Here is a 25,875-nt window from a genome sequence, read left to right on the forward strand (position 1 = left end):
TATGTGACATGGGTTGGTGACAGTGGGAATGCTCGTCCTGTTTAAAGTGGGCTTGTTCACATCAGTGTTCAGCCCTTTTTCCCCTTTCAGGAACTGTCCCCTCTTTTCTTCATGTGATGCTGATTTGATGCAGGAGGAGACCTGCTGATAGTGTTGAGAGGGATGTTTTGGGGTTTTATGCTGTGTCCTATCCCATTTTCCCTACTGTTTCTGGTCTGATGCTAAATGTGCCCTCTGCTGATGTTTCCCAAGGCATCATTTTGGGCTTCAAGCTTGCTGCTGAAAAAAATTGTAATTTGCTCAAAACTGTATAAATGAAAATGTAGCTATTGTTCATTCTATTTTTAGTATTTTCCAGACCCTGTGTTAAAGCAGTTACTACCTATTTTAATTTTTTAGCATAAGGGTAGATTTTATTTTCTTCATATACCTGAAGAAATAGGCCCAGAAATGATACCTGGTTCATTACACAGCTTATAATCTTTCATTGTAGAATGATGCAATAAGACTTTAAAAAGAGAAGCTAGGTGCATGAGTATAAATAAGTTACTACATATATTGCCAGTCGTGGAGAACCTGTATGCTTATAGATGTAAAAATACAGAAGAAGAAGCTAAAAATATTAATCTGTAGTCAATATTTTGTAGATTTAATGAGGCGTCAAGAGGAACTCAGACGTTTGGAAGAACTCAGAAACCAAGAGCTACAAAAACGAAAGCAAATACAGCTGAGGTAAAGAACATCATTATAATGTATATGTGAATATATGTAGCTTTTATTGCATATGTTATTAATAAAACTCCAGTGTCTGTTATTGACAAGTTGTATTTAATATTAATAACAGAATTGTCCATTTTTTACTATAGTTATGGGATTAGTAACAATCTCCCATAATTCATTATTCTATTAATATGATTCTAGCCAGTTGTGGACACTTCACAGACACTGTGAACTTAGAGGGCTAGGCATTATTTCATCTAATTTACTGTAAAAATGGACTGATTTACTGAACTATTTTTCTATAGATGTGTATATTTTGCATTCTTAGTTTTGATTTTTCCATGTGTTTAAGACTGGTCTGAATGCCATTATGCATTTTTGTTCTTCTGATAATTTATTTAAAAAAGATATCTGGCGGTGGAATTCACGGTAAAAATGGTATGAGCATCAGAGATCTCAGTACATGATAGACAACTGTGACAGGCAACTTAAAATCTTTTAGGTTAAGGAAGGAAGTTTAAGGGAGTAGTTGATCCAGATGTAGAAAGAAAAAGTAACAATTTTTCTTGCATCTGCAAGATTTAATTGTAAAATATAAGATAAATATTACTCTTACATGTTTCAACAGTCTTAATTAGGAATTGTAAGCACTGCTATGATAGATTAAAGCAAACTTAAAATTTTGTTTTGAAAGTGCTGTTAAAGTACTGAGTGCTGTGATGGGAAGTAAGGTTATCATGGGAAATAAAAGAAAGTGAAAACCTGTTAATGAGTTTGAAGTGTCCTCAGGGTCTGGAGGTAGATAGTAGTTCATATAGTATATTTTTCCAACTTTGTACCTGATGATATCAATGTATGTGTGTTTCTGTATTAGGACTACTCTGATTTTACTCTAGCCTACTTACTCTCAATTTATAGTGCTTGGCAGGCAGCATCAGCATCTTAGCCTCAGTACTGTTGAGTCATAAGCTGACTCACCTGTGTTGTGATAAACCCTCCAGGTGACTCAGGCATTCTGAAGTTAGGAAACCACTGTTGTAAAAGAAACTCCCCAATTAACTCCTTTCCCAAGGGGCCGTTTTCAATGTCTTTCTTTTTTTTTCAAACAATTTTTATTTATTTATTGATTGATTGCTACACTGGGGTCTTTGTTGCTGCCTTTGGGCTTTCTCAAGTTGCAGAGAGAAGAGGCTAGTTTCTAGTTGCGGTGCACGTTTTTCTCGTTGTGCCTTTTCTTGTTGTGGGGCACAGGCTTTAGCGTGCGGGCTCAGTAGTTGTGGCACGTGGGCTCAGTTGCTCTGTGGCATGTGGAATCATTCCAAACCAGGGATTGAACCCGTGTCCCCTGCATTGGCAAGTGGATTGTTTACCACTAGGGACGTCCTCAGTTTCTTTCTTACTGCTTTTTACTGTTTTATGTAATTGTGTTTAAGTCTCTACTTGTCCAAATAAAAGGAAGCCTCCTCTCTTCTAAAATAAACCTTTCTGAATCTAGCTTTCTCCTTTTACATTTATCCTTTACAGCTAGGCTTTTAAAATTAGTGCCCTATACTTATGCTGAAATAATAAGTAATTAAAAGAAAGCAGTGTGGGATGCAAACTATCATGTATAGAATAAACAAACAATAGGGTCCTACTGAATAGCGCAGGGAACTATATTCGGTATCCTGTGACAAACCATAATGAAAAAATATATAGAAGATATAGGTTTGCAATTCTGAAACTATTTTTTTCCCTTTTTGATCAAGACTTTATTGAAAATAATGTATATACTTTCTTAAATGAATAAATTAGGTAAATATGACCTGAGCTTTCTCATTGTTGGAGAAAGAAAGAAGGCAGAAAGGCTAAAATGAAAATGAATTCTGTCATGTTCAGTGGGGATCAGTATCAGTGTGAACTGAGTACCGTTTTGTCTAGACAGATAGAAAAATACAGATGTATGTATATATGTGGGTTCATATGTATATATATTTCCTAGCTCTGTCTACCCAGAAGCAGTGATGCCTTGGGAATAATGCCCAAATTTTTGTTTCTGAATACCATTCTCCAATAAAAGGAACCAGGGCTTTTTGGAAAAGTGGCTGATTCCAGTATTAAAAAGTCTAAGTTGACTGATGTTGTGCCAGAGTGAAGGGAAGTCCTTGAACTAAGCTCAGGCCTGTTGAAAGAACACAGGAGCTAAACTGAAGACACTCCTAAAGGCCAAAGTTGGAACAATTTCAACAACAGAATAAGAAATGATAGGTTTTACATTTGTCAAATGATATTTACTGAGGTCAAATACCCATGAGTCTGTGCTGATAAAAGTAATTTAACAAATAAGTAAATAAATGGAGGAGAATGGACAGCTCTTCCTTAGTTGTTAGAAGTCGAATCCAAATAACAAATGGGAAAGGAACCTGAGAGAAAATTACCAAGGAATGAATACTGCAGTAATACAGGCATACCAAAGAGTTAGTATGGGTTTGGTTCCAGGCTACCACAATCAAGAGAATACCTCAATAAAGAGTCACCTTTATATTATACTGTAGTCTTTTAAGTGTGCAGTAGCATGATATCTTAAATATTATTATATTTTCAATATATTTCAATATTTTGAGATAATATTTTCAATAATATTAATATTTTGTGGGTTTCCCTCTTGATCATATTACAGCTAATTATTATTTAATAGTAATCCTTCACATACATATTGTATTTTTGTTGTTCCGTGCTTGAATATACCTTTGGGGCAAAGGTTGGCAAACTTTTTCTGGGAAAGGGCTCCTTCTTAAATATTTTAGGCTTTCCAGGTCATACGGTCTCTGTCTCAACTATTTAACAGTGCTCTAACCCAGAGGTAGCCACAGTGAGTGAATGATTGTTCCAAAATTTACAAAAATAGGTGGTACATAGATACCTGCTCCCAGGAGATTTCCTCAGTGGGTTGATGCAGTGAGGGAGAGGGGGCTTGTGAAGGCTTCCTTCTGTACATAGTAGGATTTTTGTCTCTGCAGTGTGGTAATTTGCAATGGTTGGTACTAACTGCTTTGCCATTGGTGAATTCCAGGCTTTTTCTTTGTTCCGTAATAGAGTACTGGTTTGAGCTTTTGGAGAAGGAAATGGCAACCCACTCCAGTATTCTTGCCTGGAGAATCCCATGGAGGGAGGAGCTTGGTGGGCTACAGTCCATGGGTTGCAGAGTCGGACACGACTGAGCGACTCCACTTTCACTTTCACTTTGAGCTTTTGGAGGCTGGATTTTTTTTGACTGTAAGCATATAACTAGGATGCTGTTATTTGACTTTTTTTTAAATTTACCCTAGATAATTACCATTTCATTGGTTTGTTTGATTTATTAGAGGTTATAACAAAATAGAAGGAAGATAAATTTGATTAAGTCACTCATTATCAGAGACTGGCATAATGTATAAATACATGATACACATAAATGATTTTATTTTACCTGAAATAAGATATCTGGTTATGGCTTATATGTTACACTCTGAGGTTTTATTTACAAATCTCTCAGGCATGAGGAAGAGCACCGTCGTCGTGAAGAGGAAATGATCCGACACAGAGAACAGGAGGAGCTGAGGCGACAGCAGGAGGGCTTTAAGCCAAACTATATGGAAAATGTAAGTAAAGTACTAGTTAACTAAAGTGATTTTATATTGTCAGGTGGATGATGTATACTTAGAATTCTTTAGATATTGCCTTATATAGTACTGTATTTTCTAATCTTTCTGAATCATCATGTTTATGATAAACTAACAAGTCTCTTAACCTCTTACAGGTAGTAAACCAAAATTAGTTTCTGAAGATAATCATGCTTTATGAAATGAATATTAAATTTTGCTTCATTTCACTTTATCTTTTTTTAATTGCTGCTAAACTAGGAATCTTGATAAATCCTGTCATCGCCACTTGACTGATATTCACCATTAATTGATGTCAGTTCTTTAGTTTGGAAGATTTTAGACATATAGAAAAGTAGAGTAGTATATGCTTACTAGTCAGCCATAACAGTTATTAGTACTTGGCTGATCTTTTTCATCTTTAAGTAATCCTGAAATTTTTTGTATGAAAACCTTGACTTCATGTAATTTTATATGACTGTGGACCTATAAAAGATAAGGATTCTTAAAAAAAATTCTTTATCATACCTTACAAGTTGTCAGTTACTTAATATTAAGTAGTAAAAGCCCCAGTTTGTCCAAGTCTTCAATCTTTTAAAAAAATAATTTGGTTTCTTCAAATAGGTTGATGAATCCATTATTTTTTAGTCTGTAGGTTTTCTTTTTTTGTTTTTGATTGTTTCCTTACTGTTTTTATTTTTAAAGAAACAGCCCCTCATAAAGAATATTTCACATCCTGGGTTTTGTTGGTTATATCCTGGCAGTGATGTTCAACAAGTTTCTTTATGCCCGAGTTTCTTACAAACTGGAAGTTAGTTTTAGAGACTTTATCTGACTTAGGTTTTTGTTTTAGGGGGTCAAAATGGTAGGGTAAAAAAGAATACTTCAAATGTGTTATAACCCACAGGTTCTAAATGATAACAGAGTCTCGTTGTTCACCTTAGATGAATGACAGCTTAACAACTGACTCTAAAAAATACTTACCAATATTTTTTTCTCTGTTTTAAAGCCATGATTCTTAAGTTTCTGAGGCTAAACGTATTAATTGAAATCACCGGTGCCTTTTTTTTTTCCTGACTGTCTCTGTCCCTGAAAAATTTTAAAGCTTTTTAAATTAAAATGAATACAGCAAAGTAAATCCTAAGTAGAATAGTAATCAAGAACTTTTTATTTTGCCTTCCATCAAGTAAATATCCTTTGAACGAAAATTACATTTTCATTTAAATTCAGTTAGAAAATTTTTTGTTTTTTATAATCACACTAAAAGTTAATAGATTTTTAAATCCCATTACCAAATTAGTTGAGTAAATTTTTTGAGCATTGGTTTTCTTTGTTTTTTTCTTTTTCTTTTCTTTTTTTTTTTTAGTAATTTCTAGCTTTATTGCAATTCTCTTTTCCTCTTGGATACATAATACTTACATAGTGACATTTTAAAATTGTGGTCTTCTTTTTCACTGTTAAATTTTAATATAAATTTGTTGGATTTATCAATGTGAGAATATTTTACAGTGGTAAAACAATGTGGAATTTAAAAATTTTCCCAAATGCGTATATTTTGAAAAGTAGTAAAGTGTTTTAATCTTAGAATATAGAAAAGTACATGTGATACATTTCTTAGAGAAATTTTATTTCATTCCATTGATAACTAGGAAATTCTTCCTAGTTCTTCTGTGTACCTCAGTATATCACTTTCTAAAGTGCTTGTCTATAGTTAAGCTGGTGGGATTAGCTTTCTTAATATTTTTCTGGCGTAAACTTTATGTCCTTGGAGCAAATATGTAGCTGTGTCTAATGATTTAAGTCATTTAGGGACCAGAAATAAATGATTACTATGTTCTGTTAAACTTAAGTTGGCTACATCGAAAGCTTGATTACAAACTCTGATTCTTTGAAATTTCACAGTTTTTAAAAATGTACATCAATATTTTTTAATATGTCCAAGTGGTAGGCATAATTAATGAAGGACAGACAGTTTTGACTTCTAATGCAAAAACTATTTAGAAATCTTGCTACAGTTTAAAATTGAAATCCTGCAAATACTTAAAACATTGGAATGTTTCAAATTTATTTTAATGGTGGGTAAGATGTAATAGCCAGGGAACTTTGAGAATAAATAAATTAGATATTTAAAAGTATGGCAGGTTTAGTGGAATTTCAGAAGTAGCTCATTTATTGTTTCACAAGATTATGCTGTCAGAAAAGTTAGATGATTAAATATTTTAACATAGAGTTTTAAATAGTTACCAAAAGAATGTTTTACATATTTGAAGCGTCATAAGATTAATTTGGGTGGAGTAAAGGTCTGCAAAGGAAGCCTGGAACCTCCACCCATTTTTATACCACCCTACCACAGAGCTGAGAATGGTGTTTACATTTTTAAAGTGTTGATAGATAAGGAAAAAAAAAGACTACTAAACAGTACTTGTGACCATTAAAACTTAAAAGACTTACTCTTTGACTCTTTACAGAAAAAGTTTACTGAACTGTGGGCTGGAGTTGGTGATTTTTTTTTTTTAATTAATAGTCATGTTAGACTGCAAAGTTAGTATGTTCTTAATTTTTTGGAAAGGAATCCTTTAAAATAGTATGTAGCAATGATATTTAATATGTAGAGGAAAATATAGTCTTCGTTCTATTTTCAGGTTTTTCTGAGATAAGAAACTATGAATAGACAAATTTTTCATCATTTTGGTCTCAGTTTTATTTGGTTCCTAGCTTCATAATGCTTGTCAGTATAAACTAATCAGGCAGTAAAGAAATATTAACAAAAGCTCTTTACTGGTCTTAAGTGGTTTGTGTTAATAGAAAAACATCGAGGCCATTGTTGCATCAGTTATTCTTCATTTATTTTCAAAACTGTCTCTGGAAAAATTTGTTGAACAATTTTAATGTTTGTTTTTGTTTTTAAAAGCTTTGAAATTAGGCCCTCTTATGTGCTTCTCTTATTTCCCTGTTCAGTGTAAAGGGAGGAATCACATGGTAAGTGTTCAGCTTGCCTGAGTAATAAAAGTCATGTAGGTTTACTTGGTTTGTTTTAAGATGCCACCTCTCACTTCTTTCTAATATTCCTATTAGGAATATTCGAACACAACAAATAGTAGCTGCTTTGGAGTATTAAAAAAACACTTATTTTGTCTTGAATAGTATATATTTTTTAATGTATCAAAAGACCTATTATATTTGATCACGTTTTTCTTTGTTAGCTTTCAAATTGATCATAATATTATAACATACATAGGAATATATTTTTAAGAGTTTCAAGAATATGCCAACTCTTCATCAATTAGAAGCTGTCATTTTAATTTCATACCTTATTTCTCCTTAGAGGAAGTAATGCTTTTTGATAATAAATTTGTAATTATAAATTAAACATGTTTTTTTTCAGTCCTGCAGTATAATATTTTTTGACTCCTGTATATATTTTTATGCTGTTCCTTAATTTCATTTAGGTTTGTTTTTACTGCAGTATAATGGGACCATTTTCTAGACAGACCAATTTCTAGGTTGAAATTTTCTACTTATCACAATTTTACAGCTTTGAACACAGAAGTTATTCAGTTAACAGTAAGACTTTGTGAATCTGTCTTTATGATTGTCTTTTTTTTTTTAATATTAGGTTGTTTTATTGCTTGTAGATTCAACAGTTTAAAATTTAAGTACTGCTATGTATGTACCAGTCTTTATTTGTGGATACAGCTTGGATTGGAGTAAAGAGGAAATTTTAATTAGAATATTTTAAAAATGCAGTTTGCTGGAGTAAACTTTCTTGGAAAAATGATGATGTCGTAAAACATGTAAATATCTTTCTGGCTTTAGTAGTGGTATCATGTAGTTATAAAATACTTCAACTTGGAGAATTGGATCAGTGCTTAGATTGGATGCTGCTGCTGCTGCTGCTGCTGCTGCTGCTGCTGCTGCTGCTGCTGCTGCTGCTGCTGCTGCTGCTGCTGCTGCTGTGTCGCTTCAGTCGTGTCTGACTCTGTGCGACCCCATAGACGGCAGCCCACCAGGCTCCCCCGTCCCTGGGATTCTCCAGGCAAGAACGCTGGAATGGGTTGCCATTTCCTTCTCCAGTGCATAAAAGTGAAAGTGAAGCTGTTCAGTCGCGCCTACTCTTAGCGACCGCATGGACTGCAGCCTACCAGGCTCCTCTGCCCATGGGATTTTCCAGGCAAGAGTACTGGAGTGGGTTGCCATTGCCTTCTCCGAGATTGGATGCTACTTTGTTTTAAAACTTAAGTAGTTTCTTTGGCTGGCATGGTCAAATACTAATGTTTGGGTTTTAGTAAAGAAAAGAATAGCCCTTCATATCTGTTTCATATATATATATATATATATATATATATGTAATTTTTGTTCCTTTTTGAGTAGGTGAGAATAGCCCTGGAGAATTGAACACATGCATAAAAACCTGAATGTTTATTACATGCCAAGGCAGTAATTTGACCCTCGTTCCTTAGTCAGAGGTGTCCATTGTAGCTCTTGGGGTTGGACAGCAAGGCCACAAGCAGTGAGGGGATGCAGCCCAGCTAAGAGAGAGAGGCCTCTTCTTGGTAGTATTTCTGATCATGCATAATCAGGAATCAGGGAGCTTTTAAAACAGGTGGGTGCTCAGGTCTCCATCCTACTCACTGATTCATTTTGTGATTTTAATAGATTCTGATGGATTATCCATTGGTAACATACTGGTTGAAAATCCAGTAATTTTCAACCTTTGCAGCATTTCTGTGGAACTTAGAAAAGTGGCTGAGATACAGTCCAGTGGGACTGAGTTGCATGGGATCAGCATTTTAAAAAGCTCTTTGGGTTACTTATTTTCATTAGTGAAGGTCAGAAACCACTGGTCAGATGTTGAAATGAGATATATGTTGAGATGAATATACTCAGTTGAATTTTTTGAAATTCAAAAAATTTGAAATACTAGTTGAATACTTGAAATACTTGAAATACTAGTTGAAATACTAGTTGAAATACTAGTTGAATTTTTTATGGAATCTGGGGACTTTGGGTGAAGTGAGAACGTTAGGTTCATTCTGCATGGGAGATAGGGCTCACCTAGTTAACAGTACAAATGGCACAGCCTTCTGTGTGAATTATGTAGGGTTTTGGTGTGGCAACTTTTTGTTGGACTTTCATCCTTTATATGGAAGGGAGTATTGTCTCAAATGATACATTAATTTTTTGTTTTTAAAATATTTCATTCGACTGGTGGTCTGCAGACTACTTTAAGTCAGGCCAAATCTGAGCGCTGCCTGTTTATGGGAATGCAGCCATGTTTATGTTTTGCTTATGGCTGCTTTGCCCCAGAATGGCAGCATTGACTAGTGGTGACATAACTCTGATGTTGTGTCAAGACTGTATGGTCAGCAGAGCCTGGAATACTACCCAGTCCTTTCCCAAAAAAGTTTGCTGACCTATGATCTCTGGCCAGTTAGAGAGTTGTGAGAGGGTAACAGGCAGGAAGGCCAGGGGTCTCCAAATGGAGGAAATAGCCTGCAAGTGTCAGACATTTTTTCTCTCTCTCTCTCAAGCAGCAGAAAGAAACAAACTACAAGTGTTAGATTTTTTTCCTTTCTCTATACAGATTTAAAAAGAGGTTTCTTTTAAAATTCTGTGTTGCCATGACACCTGGTTCCACCTGAACTTAACTTTTCTTTAACCTTGAGCTAACCAGTGCATTTTTCTTAATGGAAATGTTTTTCTTAAGCTAGACTCTGTCTTCAAGTTGGTTTTGCCTAAGACTCAGAACTGACTTGACAAACTAGTATGTTTTACTCATGCAAATGTTCTCTTAAGCTATGTTCATGAGACTAGTATTTGCTTGGAAACCTGCCCTTCTTCAAGATTCATGTCAGTAGTTTTGTGGCCCAGGACAACTCGCCTTGTGCTAATGTCATCCCAAAATGCATGTTTTGGGTGAGGGGCCTGATGCCAGTCTCCGAGTTTTGAGACATTTCCTTTCTCTAATTAACAGCCTGCTAGTAGCTATATAACATCCGGCTAAAGACTAGTAGGGGGGCCCTCTTTCTGCCCGCTTCTGATGTCTATGTCAGAAGCTGTCTCTATCTTTTTTATACTTTAATAAAACCTTATCACACAAACTCTCTGAGCGATCAACCTCGTCACTGGCCCCTCCTCTCCTCCGGAGGCCGAGAATCCCAACATCTTCCACCACTCAGCAACAACCTTTCAGTTAGGGGAGGGAATCTATAAAAAATGCCCCATGGTAAACAAACTCATAATTTGTGATTTAAGATGTAATTTTATTAATTTGTTGTTTTTTTTTCAGTGTTTTTAGAAGGCCTATTGAGCAGAATGCCTCATATCCTAGAACCTTGATTCTTGGTTCTGAAGAATCCAGATTAGTGTCCTGAGTGTTCATTGGTAGTCATGGTTATAAGTCAGAGCAGAAGTTATGGGAAGAGCTGATAGAGCGTCACAGCCACTTTGCTGATGTCTTGGAGTGATCAAGTCTCTTTTTTATAGTCGGTTGAGGCAAATCCTTTGACCCGGATTGCCACATTTGGCCTTTGTTTAATTTTATTCCAGTCCCTTCCTGCTTCTTGTGTGGGTATTGTTTCTCTTTATCATTATCCCTTTATTTAATTATAACCGCCCCCCCCCAACAATCCCCTATTTTCCCTGTATAAAACTCAACAGAAACTCTAGCCAGTAATAAAGTTTAATTAATAGGTGCTGGCAGAGCCAACTGATCCCACTTGTCACTTGGTAATGAGTAGATCCAATACATTTTCTTAAATGGCTTTTGAGTTTTTGAGAGAAGCTGCCAAAATTTGGTGGTTTTCTCATGGCTATTATTTCTCTTTTTTTCAGTAAAATTATTTAGTTCTAACAAGTGATTTGGTTGTATTGCAGTAGAAAACTGCATTATTTTGGAAGGGTTAAGTATCTGACACATTTCGTAGGATGACACTTTTCATCATCCTATGGAAATAACTGAAGAGTTATTTGGTGTAGGGTTTGGTGTCAGATTTAGGTGTGGGATGGTCATTGCCAATTGCTGGTATAATGGAAGCCCACTTCTGATGGTTTGCACCTGATGGTGAAAATTCAAATGGATAATAGGAGGTTTGTTGCAGTGGTCTTTCATAGGATGTACTAGCTGTGACCATTTTTTGTTGTTAATATGGTTTCATTTATTTACTAAAATAATTTAATTGATTTATTACAGTGAGCCAAGAATTTTTCTGAATATTTGAGGATGGTACATAGACTTTATAATCAAATAAAAGCAAAGATAACATTTTTATAATGTTAACTAACATAGACCCTAGATGATCTTTAGAATTTTGATGATTTGTATAATTTGGGTTGAAGATATAACACCATTTTAACAGCTGTTAAATCTTTGATCATGTCTCAAAAGGATTTATTTTAATAATATCTAATTATTTGTAGGGAAAACTTTAAAGTTTTCATCCAAACTAGGACAAGTGAATATGAGTACTAGGTAAAATTTTCTTTTTTTTTTTTTTTTTAAACATCAGGTATACAGTAAGCCATCTTGGGCAAATCAGGTTGTGTTTGTGGTCACCCTTGTTCCCTTGTTATGATTATGAACAGCATTTTAACCCCTCTGTTTTATCATTCATATTTCAAAGTCTTTTGAATGAATCCAGATGAAAGTGGTTTGATTCTTTACACACTTCATCAGAGAACAGTTTGTTAGACTTAATTATTTCTGTGTCATATTAGATGACTTCTTTGACCCTACCTTCCGTTATAGTCACAAAGAGGCTTATTTTCTACAGCAACTTCCATATCCCTTTTTTCCTCATGGAGAATGTGTGTGCTCAGCACATATATAATCTTTGACTACTCACCCCAGCTGTGATCCTGGATCATTTTTAATATGATTTTTAGTACTTATATTGCCTTCTAATTATTTTCTGACATTTTTGTTCAATAGTTGACCTCTCTGAGTTTTTCGCGGTCAGACATTTTGTATTTGTTATATTATATTTACTTAAATGTAAACTGGGAGGGTTAAATAGTTGTCTTTCAGACTAAAGCAAATAGCTCAATCACATGGTTTTGAGTGTTCTTTATGAGCCACCAAACCTCAGTATTTTTATTGAATACTAAAGTCTCAGATGTTCATCATCAGTAGTTTTGAAACATAGGTGGCATTGAGACGTAGCTATTGATGTATTTTTGTAGTGTTTATAATGATATCACATAGTGAAGAGTAAAATAACCATTTTTTGTGCTTAGTTTTCACACATACAACTTTTTAGTAGGTGCATTCCACTTGAATATCCCTTCAAGATTGTTAGACTTACAGGAAGACTGAAGATTTCCTTTAGTAAGGAAATTTTGTTCACTGTTTTTCCTGTGTTTATAATAGTCCTGAGCTTTGTAGAGGATACAGAAAGAAATCAAGCCTCGGGTCACATCTTTGAGGATTTTAGAGTATTTTAGATACAGAGGAGCTATGTGGAGTAGGTTAAGAGACACAGCTAAAAAATGTTCTGAAAGTTTAGAGAAAGTTGCCTTCTTGAGAAAGAGTGTATAGTCTGCACTGTTGAGGGGCTATATTGGGTGTATTTTAAAAGCTAATGTGATTGATTTACTATTCCGCTGTGTTGTAGGTATATTTGAAATGATAAGTTGTTCTTATCTTATTTGGTTCAGAATGGTAAGCACTTTAGCTAATGTTTACCTTTTTAAGAGAGGCTGGAGAAAAGAGCTCACTTGTAAGTGAACTAGAGTGAACACGGATTTTGAAATGTCCACTATGTGCAGTGTAAATAATAGGAATTTTGTTCAATTATTAAGTAGCTTGAAGTCATAACAAAACATTTTATGAAGGCAAAAAAGCTTGTTACTTCTCCTTTGTGACTTGCTAAAATATTTAGAACCTCTTACAGGAGTTATCCTATGAGGTAACTATGTAAAAAAAAATTTTTTATGGCCAATCAGTATTTTGTATATTCCATACTTCGTATTGAAGCTTTATAGTATCACCTGAAATGTCAGAATTTTTTACCAGATCAAACGAGATAAATGTGAATGTCAGTATCCCTGTGTAATTACTAACTACTAGTGGTAGAGATCTCCAACCAGTCTATCCTAAAGGAGATCAGTCCTGGGTGTTCTTTGGAAGGACTGATGCTGAAGCTGAAACTCCAATACTTTGGCCACCTCATGCGAAGAGTTGACTTGTTGGAAAAGACCCTGACGCTGGGAGGGATTGGGGCAGGAGGAGAAGGGGACGACAGAGGATGAGATGGCTGGATGGCATCACCAACTCGATGCACATGAGTTTGGGTAAACTCCGCGAGTTGGTGATGGACAGAGAGGCCTGGCGTGTTGCGATTCATGGGGTCGCAGAGTCAGGACATGACTGAGCAACTGAACTGAACTGAGTGGTAGGGAGCAGGAAGCTTGAGTTTATAAGCATGCTCTGCTGATGAAATGCACTTCTGTTTAGAATTCCAAGTTCTTGAACATATATGGGTAAGTTTGCCTCCATTGTCTTGTGATACCCTCCACTACATTGTGCAACCACATTATATATCCTGTCTTTTTTGGTTATAAATTTGTATAGTGATTCTACAAGTAGTGATTCTAAAGATGTAACATCTTAATTTGGTGTGCTATTACTTTCCCTAAATCTTGCTTTTAAACAAAATTAAATGCTTGTATAGTAGTTTCTCTTACAAATGTAAATTTTAAGTAACTTCTTGAATTGTATTTAGGTATCATTTAAGTACTTTTAAATATTACTGTATATTGAGTTAACTACTTAGAAACTGGTTTGTCAACATTTTAATCTTTTGGTAGACTACTAAGATAACTTGTTTTATGTCTAGTATCACAAGTAGAAAAAGATATTCTCATCTGTTAAATACATAATTCTTCATACATTGAAATACTTATGCTTTATTATTAGCTTTCTTCTGTTGGTGAGACCGACTTGAAATTGCTTCTCTTGCAGCTGATATTTGCTCTTCTGTTTCGTCTTTCATCCCTTGATCTGGCCAGTCATGATAAATGTTTTGATTTTGATATGGAAGTGTACTGGGTAAGAAGTTATAGGTAAAGAAATGCAAACCAATCCCTGGTATTATATGTACATTGGTAAGATACAATTAAAAGTATTATGTCTGTGTTGTAGTTGATATCCAGATTGCTGATTTCTTTAAGCGTTTGAGGTAAAATAATTAAATTTGAGGAATAATTATATACCCCTAATTAATTTCAGTTCCTTGAAGCAGCTTTTCAAATAGAATTTTCCATGACAGTTGAAAAGAGTGATCTTGAAAATGTCCCATAGGTATATAGATTAGAATAAAATTCTCAGCTCAATAAAAATTTATTTAAAAATTAATTTGTTTAAAATATTTATTCCCTTCTGTCTCTTGATGAGTATAGCTAGATTATATGCAGTTACATTTACTTCATTTTCAATTAGAGAGTCATCCTGTGTATTAACAAGTGGCAATTAAGTTTGCTACTTGGTCAGTTGAATTGGACAGTGACTTCCAAACATTATGTCTACTAAGTTACCTGAACCAGGCTTTAGAAATGCACTGTTGAGTGAATGTAGTTTAAGAGGCACATATATTTGGGTTCATGAATACAGTAAGCTAAGAATAAAATTCCCTACTTGTATTTGGGGTTCCTTCTGTTTCTGATTCAATATTTAACAAGTTCATGACTAAAACTTGATGTAAGTTAAGATAAAATTTATTCAAAGAGAAGCACTTTAAAGTTTTAAAAAAGTAAACTTTTATTTTTTAGATAAAAAATATGTTCCCTTCACCCCACATGTCTACAGATTCCTCACTGTCAGATTCCCTCACATCAGATCCTTGCAGCACACGGGGTGTACTTGTCATAGCAAGTGAACCTTCACTAACATATCCTCATCACCAAAAGTTCATAGTTGATATTTGTTGCTGCACATTCTCGGGTTTTGACAAATGTATGATGACACATACCTACACAGAGTAATTAATTTAATTGCCCTTAAACATCCTCTGTGCTCCACCTAGTATTTCTCCCTCCCCATAATTCCTGGCAACCACTGATTCCCTTCCTGTGTCCATATTTTTGCCTTTTTCAGAATGTCACATAGTTGGAATCAAGAATTTTTTCATTTTGGCTTTTTAGTAATACACATTTAAGTAGGTTCCTCCTCTGTTTTTTCATGGCTTGATAGCTCATTTCTTTTTAACACTGAATAATAATCCGTTACCCAGATGTACCACAGTTTATCCAGTCACCAAATGAAGGACATCTTGTTTGGCAATTATGAATAATACTGTTAAAAGTATTTGTATGCAGGTTTTTGTGTGGACATAAGTTTTTGATACTTTTGGATAAATAATAAGGAGTGTGATTGCTGGATCATATGGTAAGAGGAGGCTTAGTTTTGTATAAAAAAAACAAAAACCTGTTAAAATTGTCTTCTAAAGTGGACATACTGTTTTGCATTCCCACCAGCAAAGAATGAGAATTCCTGTTTCTCCACGACCTCACCTGCATTTCCTATTGTCACTGTTTAGGATTTTGGGCATTCTAATAGATGTGTTCTGATAACTGTTTCTTACTTTGTGGTTCCCTAATGAAGTGTGAATTAATGGTTCACTCTGGCAATCATAAACTGAGGAACGTTTCCTCCATACTCATGGGTGTAGATACTTTGGAATGCATGCATTCAAATTGAATGGAAAACATACTGTATAGTTGATATTTTAATAGTTGTCTTATGTTAATTAAAATATTTTCCCCCCTCCCCATATAGCAGTGAATGATATAAATGTCTTGGAAAATACTGTTTTTTATTACTTGAATTTAGAGTGTTAAGTCTTCCATGCCTTTCTCTGTTGGTTATGTTGGAAGGTTTGCATGCTGTTATTTGAGTTCTATTAATAGGTACATTTCTTATTTCCCATTTTAGTTTATTAGAAGATTACTTTCTTAATACACACCTTTTAATAACACATTTTAAATGAGTGGATAATTTCTTGGCAAAGTGGCCTACCTTTTTTTCTGATTTTATTTTTCTTTATACCTATTAAAAAAATTTTCATGTAATTGATTTTTGTTACTTTCTTGTTTATAAAAATGTTTATTCCCTAATATTTCTAGATGCTAACAGTTTGTCTTCTCTAATGAAAGTTTGACTCTTAACAGTCTAGTTATTCTTGTTATGTAAACTTCTCTAGTGAAAAGATACATTTCCATGTGCTACAAGAATTTATTTTTAGGAAAAACTCTAGGAATATATAATAATAGGTTGAATATTGTTACTTGCCAGAACTTATACATTTCTCTAGAATTATATTTCTTTTAGATTGAAAGTTTTATTTCAGGATTTTTAGCATTTTCTTTGTTAAGACACGGAACTGAGACGGCACATCGTGATCCTTAGATATTTTTTTAGAGACATACGCAAGAAAGGACTTCATGGATTAAAGGAGGAGGATTGTAGCTGTTGGGACTCTATTCACTCAGACGAGGACATAGATTGATCATTGTGTTGGGTGAACACACCATATCATTGCTTGCAGAATGTTGTTCCAGCTGATAATTATGTAAAGTCAGTTTTTGTTTAGTTTACTGTTTGCTAAACCCTAGACATTCATATATACATTTTAGCACATTAAATATTAAGGAAAAAAGTCAATATTCTCCATAAAATAATGTCAAGTTCTACATTAAGGTATATTGGTTTAGTTAATTTACATTAGTGCAAATTTTCTGCTACTTTACGTTTTCATGATTAAATATTGACAGGAACTTAAAAGCAGTGGTCCTTAAGCTTTCTGGTTTCAAACCTTTTTTAAAAGCTATTAAAAATTAATGAGGACCCCAAAAAGGTTTTAATTACATTATATCAATGCCATATTAACAATTTAAAGAGACATTTAAAAGAAAATGTGTTGTAGTGGAAAGAGGGGCCTTATTTTACAGTTTTTGCAAATTTCTCTAGTACTTGACTTTGTGTAGTGGAAGAGTGGTATTGTTTTACTCTTTTGTGAAATTTCTTTAATTTTGGGCTTTATAAGAAAATGGCTGGCTTCCCATATTTGCTTTTGCATTCCGCCTATTGCGAACTGCTCTTTTGATCAAAGAGCATGAAGAAAACCTGGTTTCACATGGATAAGTAAATGGAGACAAGTATATATATTTTAACCTTTTCAGATAATTGAAATATTCTTGTTTGATACTGCAGTGAAACTTGACAAGCAGTAGTTTCTTAAAAGTACTCTTTTGCATTAGAATCCATTGGTCTACCTTATCTTTGAGTGGATTGTTTTCCTATGCATGAATTTGTAATGTACCAAACAGAAAAATAGTGATCCCTTGAGTTTTACCAGCTATCTAAATGTTAATGTATTTTGTTACACAAAATTAAAGCAAGTCACGTTTCTTAATACCATCCACTCATAAGAAATTACACAGGTCAGAAATCTGGTTGTCTGTGAAATGCTGTCTCAAGTAATAATCTTGCTCCAAGAAAATGTGTCTTACTCAGCTGCAGCCCAGTCACAGCAGTAGTTTTCTTGAAATACCCACCCTGTTTCAGAATGCAGTAGACGTGCTTAATGTAGATGTCTATTTTGTTGCATAAAATAATTAAAGACATGTACCTAAAGATTGAAAGTTCATAAAAGTAATCCTTTTTACTATTTCATCCAGGTGTTCATAGTTGAAATTACTATTTTTTAATGTAAAAAAGTATCTTAATTCTTGTCCTTATACAAGTATAAATTCTGTTTGTCATGATTTGGAAATAAGACTGTACCACACTATGGCCAGAGAAGAATCATGCATTCTATGCCTTGTCTTTTGTCTGGTCACCTAGAAATTTAACATCAGCTGTAATTGTTGTTGCTTGTCATCTCACATTTCTTTCATCCATATATTCGCCATAGTCTGCTTTTCCTTCCACATAAATTCGACACCTCTTTTTTCAAAAACTGATGTGCTGCATCACTGAAGCCCGGTCAGAATTGTCTTTTGACTGATGTCACCCATTTGATAGGCTTCTTTTGCCCTGATCACCACATCTCATTTGTTGCTAGAGAAAATCTGTGACTGGGTTTTTTCCCTTTCACCTGTCTCGTGACAGGGTTCTTGACCTACTCAACCAAGTAACTGCACACAATTCAGAGATGTTTTGTGAAACAAACTGATAGCTGTTTCAGACCCATGTTGTACAGCAGGTCTTCAAGGACATTCCTCATGGTCCAGGGATTAAGACTCCATGCTTGCATTGGGGAACTAACATCCCATATGCCTTGACTCAGCCACAATGAATGAAAATAAAATACAGGTGTTTGAAATGTGGCTTCTATATTTTCTTTTCTTACAGTCTAATCTTTAGTCTTTTCCAGGTGCTCTGGCCCAGACAGCTGTGACTGAAGTTATTTAACTGCAATTGTAATGTGAAGAGTACAGTGATTGCTAGTAAAAATTGAGTGCAGATGCCTTGCTTTGTGCTCTTAACACAAGGATTTTTGCCCACCATTGCTCTTGCGCCATGCCCTAGAGTGTCTCAGTGGAAAGCCCAGATAGAACAATGTTAGAACTGTGTTCTGATGAAGTAGCTTTGAGGTAGTGCACATCTTGGGTGCGTCTTGGGAGATCTTTTCACTCCATGAACCACATTTTGAGAACTTTGTGTTGATGAATTGTTGCTCTGATACAATGTGGCTCTGGGATCAGTTGTACTTTTCTTTTGTTTTTGGTCAACTGTGTATTTAAGCATGTTTCACTAACCAGTTTTCAAAAATACATATGCATAATTCTTATAATTGAAAGGAACACCTTCTTAATATGGTAAAAACATATTAAAAACCATTGCCTTTTGTTAGTCTTTAGTGAGATTCTTGAAGAATGAAGGTGCCTTGTGAAGAAGATAATTCCATGAACTCTATTTGGGCAGATTGTTATAGGTCAGCTCAATCACTTTGCTACACGTATGACCCTGCATAAGTTATTGAACAATGCTGAGCCTTAGGTTTATCATCTTTAAAATAGGATAACATTCGACCTTACTTCATAGGGTTGCTGTGAGGATTTGTTGAATTAATTAAAACTGACATCTTAGCTTTCTCCTTTTATGTAGCGCTGCAGTCTTTTGAGATTTTGTTTACATATAAATTGTTGCCTGTTAAACCGCAAAAATTTTGGTTAAGTAATAGTGTCATTAAAATTTGTATTATGAAAATATCACATATTATTGTATCAGTTCCAATTTAAAATATATTAGAAGGATTTGCAGGAACAGTGAGGGCCTTATGTATTGTTTGGGTAGGTACACAGTTACAGTGAACTTCAAGTGATTTTTCCTTATTGATATTCAATATATCAAGTAATGAGAAGGACTGTCTTAATTTCTTCTGATAACACTACCCTTAAATATTATCTCTGCCTCTTGCATTTTGCTGGAAGTATGTAGCAGTGGATTTATAGAAAGTTAATAACCTTAAAATACGACTAGGGAGCTAAAATTTTTGCTTTTTCTAAATTAGTTAAAAATTGATCTGTTATCTATATTATCTCTTCTTAATCTTGTGATTATAGCTATGTGAAAAATGGTATAAGACATAGCATGAGTTGTTACTGTAATCCAGTGATCTGCTACCTTAGAGTGTTATGACATTCTGATTGTCTCATTTAAAGATATTTTAAAACTGGAAATAGTTTATAACAGAGCATCAAAAAGGGACTGTTTCGGCCACTGTTGAATAATTGACTTAAAACCATAGATCTCTTCAGTATGTTAATACGCTTTCCGCAAAATTCTGTTAATGAAGGAAATAGACTAATACAATATGTTTCTTTAAAAAGTACTTTATGAATGATAAAGCTAAACAGTATTATTTCAGAAGGTGACAGGTAATGCTGAAATCGTAAAGAGGTTTAAACAATAAAAAAGATTCTCTGTTGCCCCACCATGAACTGCAGGCATTGAGTATGGGTGTTGGAATATATATAGGGGGATTTGAAAATTGAAGTCTCAAACAGTGAGACTAATAATTACTCTCTGTCAGTGATTAGCTATTGCCTACCTAGTCTTTCATAGTTAAGGCAAATCAAAAGTAAAAACAAGATAAACCTTTGTTCCCTCCAACATGTTGGGACCATAAAATCCATGTATTTTACTCTTGGTACTGGAGCTCAGCCAGCTCTTTGTGAGAAGTATCTACTGTAAATAGTAACGTTTAAAGATTTTGGGTTTGCTGAAAGAGTCCACACGTTGTCAGTAAGCTCTGCTGCTAAGGAAATGAGAGCTTGGCTTAATTTATTGATAATAGTGTGAAGTATGATTATAGAATAATATTTTCCCTATAATTTCAGAATTACATGACTTCATTGGTAATCAGTTTTATAAAATAGTCTAGCTTTCTTGCTGGTCAGTATTACTACCTGTTAATAGTCAAATGTTTTATGATGAAACATTTATTTTTTGGAAAGTTAAACGTTAACTTTGAGAAAGCTTTGGTATTCAGATTTTCTGGGCAACGAGAAACATTTCTTCATGGAACTGTTACGTAAGTGGTGTTTTTCTTGTGTTGTAGCTTCCTAATGGGTTAGCTTTAGAGGCACCTCCATTAGGTTAGATGGGCAGTTCACTTGCTGCTTAGTGGTTTTTCTCCATTTATAGGCTTTTTATTTCCTTCATTTCTAGCTTTATAGGTACTTTTCACTAGTATTTTAAAATCAACCCATTGTAATAAAACTGCTTTTGAAAGTAGAAAAATTATGCTTTCTTTAGATTTAGACATCACTTGGAATTTTTTTATGATTGCTACTTGTAACACTTGTCTGGTATTGGAAAAAATCATTAAATAATAGTATAAATTTCAATTATAACATGTTGGGTAATTTCACCTAGAAATTTCACTGAAGTTAGTTCTATGTAACTGTTGGTAAATGAGCTTTTAAGAAATAGTTTTTGTACTGAAACTTAAAATGTTTTGTACATTTGTGTGGCCTTTTATGTCATAGGTAACCTCAAGAGCATTTTGTTTCAGAACTTGATGACTGTGTGATAACACTTTATTTCAGTTTCTAAAAAAATTCTTATTCAGATAAAGGAAGCAATATTATGTTGAGCTTTCAATAGTTGCTTGTATGTAGTGGAGGCTTTATGATATATCTGAAAGACCTGGTGAAATAATACCAGAGGACTTGAAGAAAAACGCAAACATGAATTATATTGCAAAAATGAAAATTGTCTATAACCTTATTTTTGGCTTAGTGCCCCACAGCTGTGTTGTGTGTTTGAATATATTTGAATGTGAAAGCGGTAATGGTCATTTCTGTTTTAAGACTTTAGAGACCTAGATGGGAGAAATAATTGGTGGTCTTGGTTATTATTACTAGATTTTTCTTCTTCTAGAATCTAGGTGTGCGTCTATAATCTCTTGGAAGAATAATATTTAAAATGTCATGTAATAGATTTTATGTATTACTCACTGGTAATATATAGAAGTATAAATTGGATGCCCTAAGCATTTGTAATATGTTTAATTAAGGCTGTGAGAGTGAAGTTTCTTTTCAGTGTTCTTATTAAGTAAATGATGTTGGAAATTTAAAATTTTAATGGAACATTATGTCCCAATTTATCTTTTTTCTTTTTAATTTTAGATGGGAAATGTTAAGTCCTAAGATCGATAGGTTGACTGTGACAACTATGTTTACTTACAGAGAGAACAGGAAATGAGAATGGGTGATATGGGTCCCCGTGGAGCAATAAACATGGGAGGTAGGGATTTGAAGCACAGGCTTCTGTCACTTACTTGTCATTTTTCAGGGAACTATACATGCTATTTTTGGTATGTCAGTAACAAAAATTTGGAACCAACATTTGTAAGTGGTGAAATTTCCTACATTTATTAAACTGAGAAAAAATCAGTGTATTTAAAATACATGCTAGGAAGAACAGTTTTATTTTTTTATTCAAAGGCTAAAAGATGTATTATGTTTTAATAGATGCAACAAAAGAAACCTGTAAACAGGTTTTGATTAACAACCTGAAACTTGTAGTCATCACATGGTATAATATAGCTATGTTGTTGTACTTTTAAAAATCAAACTTCATGCCCTGCAAGTGGCTTTTTGGTGTTGGAATTTTGCTAGCTTCTGGGTTATAGTGTCTTTAAACTTTTTGAGGGTACTTTATATATTTCTATTTTAACATAACATTTTGCATAACTTTGAAGCTATTTTTATTCATTTTACTGAATGTTTAACTTATTTTGCCCTAGCCCTCAGTATCATACACAGAAATGCACTGTTTGGAGACATGTGTGACTTGTCAAGTAAATGAGATATGTCTTACATATTTAAGCTCATGTATATCTTTAGAATTGATGTGAAGTTTTTAAGAAAATGTTCATAGTAGCACTTTAATATTGATTGTTTGTTTACCCAGGTGGTCAGGGGAGCAATACCAAGTAAATAAGCTAAGAGAAACATAAGTGGGATGTTTTCATAAGTTTTATTAAATTTTAACTGTCATGCCTTTGAGATTTAGATAAATGTTTTATATAAGAGTTTCACAGAAGCTGAGGTTAAATCTACATAAGTCAAATGTACATATTGTTGCAAGGATTACATCACCTTAACACTCCAGTGCATCAAGTGCACTCCCAGTGAGGAGATCCACATTGTGCTTAGAACGTATGCACGATGTGTGGAATAAGAAACCTGAAAGCATCTATGTAGGTCGAGCATTTTCCATGACTGACCACTTCCCACTGTGCCAGTTTATTGCCATTTGCCAGTTAGCTAATCTAAATCATTTAAGACCACTGCTGTTTACTTGTGTCACTTTCCTTATCTGCAAAAAAGTGGTTATTGACTGTCTCTGAGATGCAAAGGAAGCACAAAACATGGCCCTTAACTCAAAGAACTTAATTGTATAGTACAGTTGTAGTACAGTGGTACATGAAAAGAATCAGAACCAAGAGTACATGAGAAGTTTTAAATCAGGTAGTACAGTTGAGGGTATAGTGATGTACAGGTAGTTGAGTATTTATATCCTTTTCAGAGTGTGAATTGTGGGCTGGTATATAATATAATCCAGGTGGATTTAAGGATTTTCAGTATGAGGTTGTTTGAAATGGCATTTTTACAGGTAGTTTGAAATGCCATTATAATTGTTAGATTGTCCATTAACATCAGAACCAAACTTGAAATATTTCTGATGTTTTAGGGACCATGAAAACAGTCTGACTTGATGAGCAACTTTATTAGAAGAAATGGGAGAATATAACTTTAGATTTCTTATTTAGTTAGGAATTTAAGAGATTTAAAAGTTTTGATGGGATTTTATTCACTAAAGAACCATGTTTGAACACTTAGTTAGCTCCCCTAACATCCACTCCATTTAATTTTCTCCTCTTTATATTTTATTCAAAGTGAGAGTTTATCCTCAAAGTGAGAGTTATGACTTTTAAGTCCTTATCATGCAGTTGAATGTCACTGTTCAGTTGGTAAATTGTCATATTCTCTCAAGTTACACAGATGAAATGTGACAAAGGTTTTTTTGGTTTACTTCACGTGGAACACAATTTATAAAATTGCTTTTCAGGGGACCAGATAACTCTAAAATTCCTTATTAGATCTTTACATTTAGTCTAATTACAGCCATCTGGTAGAACATAATTACTAAAAATAAGAGTAGTTCAATTGTTGATACTTGAAAATATTTTTCTTTTATTATACCCATACTTGTATAGTTAAATTGTATCTTAGAAGTTAGGTGTGATAATTATGTTTAGTTAAAAGAAGAAGGAAAAAAACAAAAACAACCCTAATCCTTGATCTGTTCTTTTTGGGGAAAGTTGAGGTAGGATTCCTCCTGGATCATGCCTCTGCCCTTAATCATTTTGCTTGTGGGAGAAGTTTGTAGAAGTCAAGTAAAAATTTTATTTGTCGCTATCCTAAGGGAATAGAAACATTGTTGGATAGTTAAGTGTAGATTTACTCCTGAGAATTTTGGGGGATTAAGGAACTACTTCCTTTCCAGGAAGTGGCTGGGGTCTGGGGATTGGGTTCCGAAGGAGCCACAGAGTATGTTGCCAGGAATGACAGGAAGTCAGACTTCCTCCCTCAGCTGCTCCTGTACTCGGCCTTGTGCAAAGTTGAGCTTCATTGGATACTGAACTGTGAATTTGAATGATAACTTCCCACTCCTATTATAATGTGTTTTTGAGAAATTGAGTTCTGAATGTCATGAAATTAGCTAATACTAGAAGAAAATTCAGTCTTTGTCATGAATTTTTAATGATAAACAAGTATAACTAGTTTAAAAGTTTAAAAAGTTACAAGAGGATACCTAAAAATGTATCCATTATAAATGTATTACATGTAGTTAACATGAGGCAGGTAGATGGATGTCTTGATGAAAAAAAGATTTGAGGTATCTGATTGTTCTCATTTCCAGAATTTCTTTATTCAGTATTTCAAAAAAAATTTAAATAGCTGCATCAGTATTTTATCTGTATTTGGTTCTGTATTTTATCTGCATTTGGTTCTGTATTTTATCTGCATTTGCTTTTAGAAAAAAGTTTTGTCATGATGAATCATTTCAAGTTTTTAGTTTGTTTCTATTGCATATTTCTAGTTAATAGAGTACCTCCTGTAATTTTGGGAGATTTTCAGTAACTGTAAAAGTCAAGTTTTTTACAGTCAACTTTTTATATATATATATACACACACACACATATGTACATATAATGTACACACACACATACCTACACTATATATACATATATACACACATATCTATATATGAGGTTGTGGTTTCTCCCATCACAATTTAATATAGTTTACATGCTAGTATTTTTAGTCATGACTAAGAAAATTAAGTGGTTTTGTAAGTGCTAATCCTTTGCAGTTGATTTAAACTGGTAGAGAGTTGTCATAATTTCTTCACTCATAAGGGAGTAATAATTAGGTTAAAAAGCAGACTGCAGCAAATAATACTGATGTTTTAAAGAAAACTTTTCAAGCTTGGATAGTCTCAGACATAAAATAATTGATAGTTTTCTCATTTGTTATATGTACTTTTGTTTAGCAAATGTAGTGCTTGATCAGAGTCAATAATTGAGTGTCCCATTCTTAAGGAAGTAAAATGATTTTGATAATATTCTTGTTATATAGATTGCCTAAGTATTGTTAAATTTTAAATGTTTACTCAACTAAGATAGGACAGCTCTAAGTATAGATTGTTTTGCGTAGATGCGTTTAGCCCAGCACCTGCTGGTAACCAAGGTCCTCCTGCAATGATGGGTATGAATATGAACAACAGAGGAACTATTCCTGGCCCGCCAATGGGTCCTGGTCCTGCCATGGGGCCAGAAGGAGCTGCAAATATGGGAACTCCAATGATGCCAGATAATGGAGCAGTGGTAATGTATCATGCACATTATTGTGATTATATCAGTAGTATTTACTTCTGCCCCAAAGGTAACTTCACACTTAACATAATTTGGCATCATTTGTTTTGTCAGTAAAGATCAATGTCCAATGAAGAAAAGGT

At 34.0% G+C, this 25,875-nt stretch overlaps 1 protein-coding gene across 13 annotated transcripts in view; it reads left to right on the forward strand.

Annotated features, from left to right (window-relative positions):
• PSPC1 (paraspeckle component 1) overlaps positions 1-25,875 on the forward strand; it is a 92,701-nt gene that overhangs the window by 21,071 nt on the left and 45,755 nt on the right. For 10 of the 13 annotated variants that reach the window (XR_009595264.1, XR_009595265.1, XR_009595266.1 and 7 more), the window contains exons 5-6: positions 648-732; positions 4,235-4,340. Coding sequence is in view for 2 of the 13 variants with exons in the window: in XM_004012171.6 (XP_004012220.3) it covers positions 648-732; positions 4,235-4,340; positions 22,035-22,092; positions 25,575-25,744 (419 nt within the window). In the remaining 11 variants the exon portion in view is untranslated. Of the gene's footprint in view, positions 1-647; positions 733-4,234; positions 4,341-7,298; positions 21,559-21,974; positions 22,093-25,574; positions 25,745-25,875 lie in introns of those variants that run through there. The other 3 variants (XR_003590489.3, XM_004012171.6, XM_042254930.2) reach the window with 3 other exon arrangements.

Source organism: Ovis aries, chromosome 10, assembly GCF_016772045.2.
Source record: "Ovis aries strain OAR_USU_Benz2616 breed Rambouillet chromosome 10, ARS-UI_Ramb_v3.0, whole genome shotgun sequence".
NCBI lineage: Eukaryota > Metazoa > Chordata > Mammalia > Artiodactyla > Bovidae > Ovis > Ovis aries.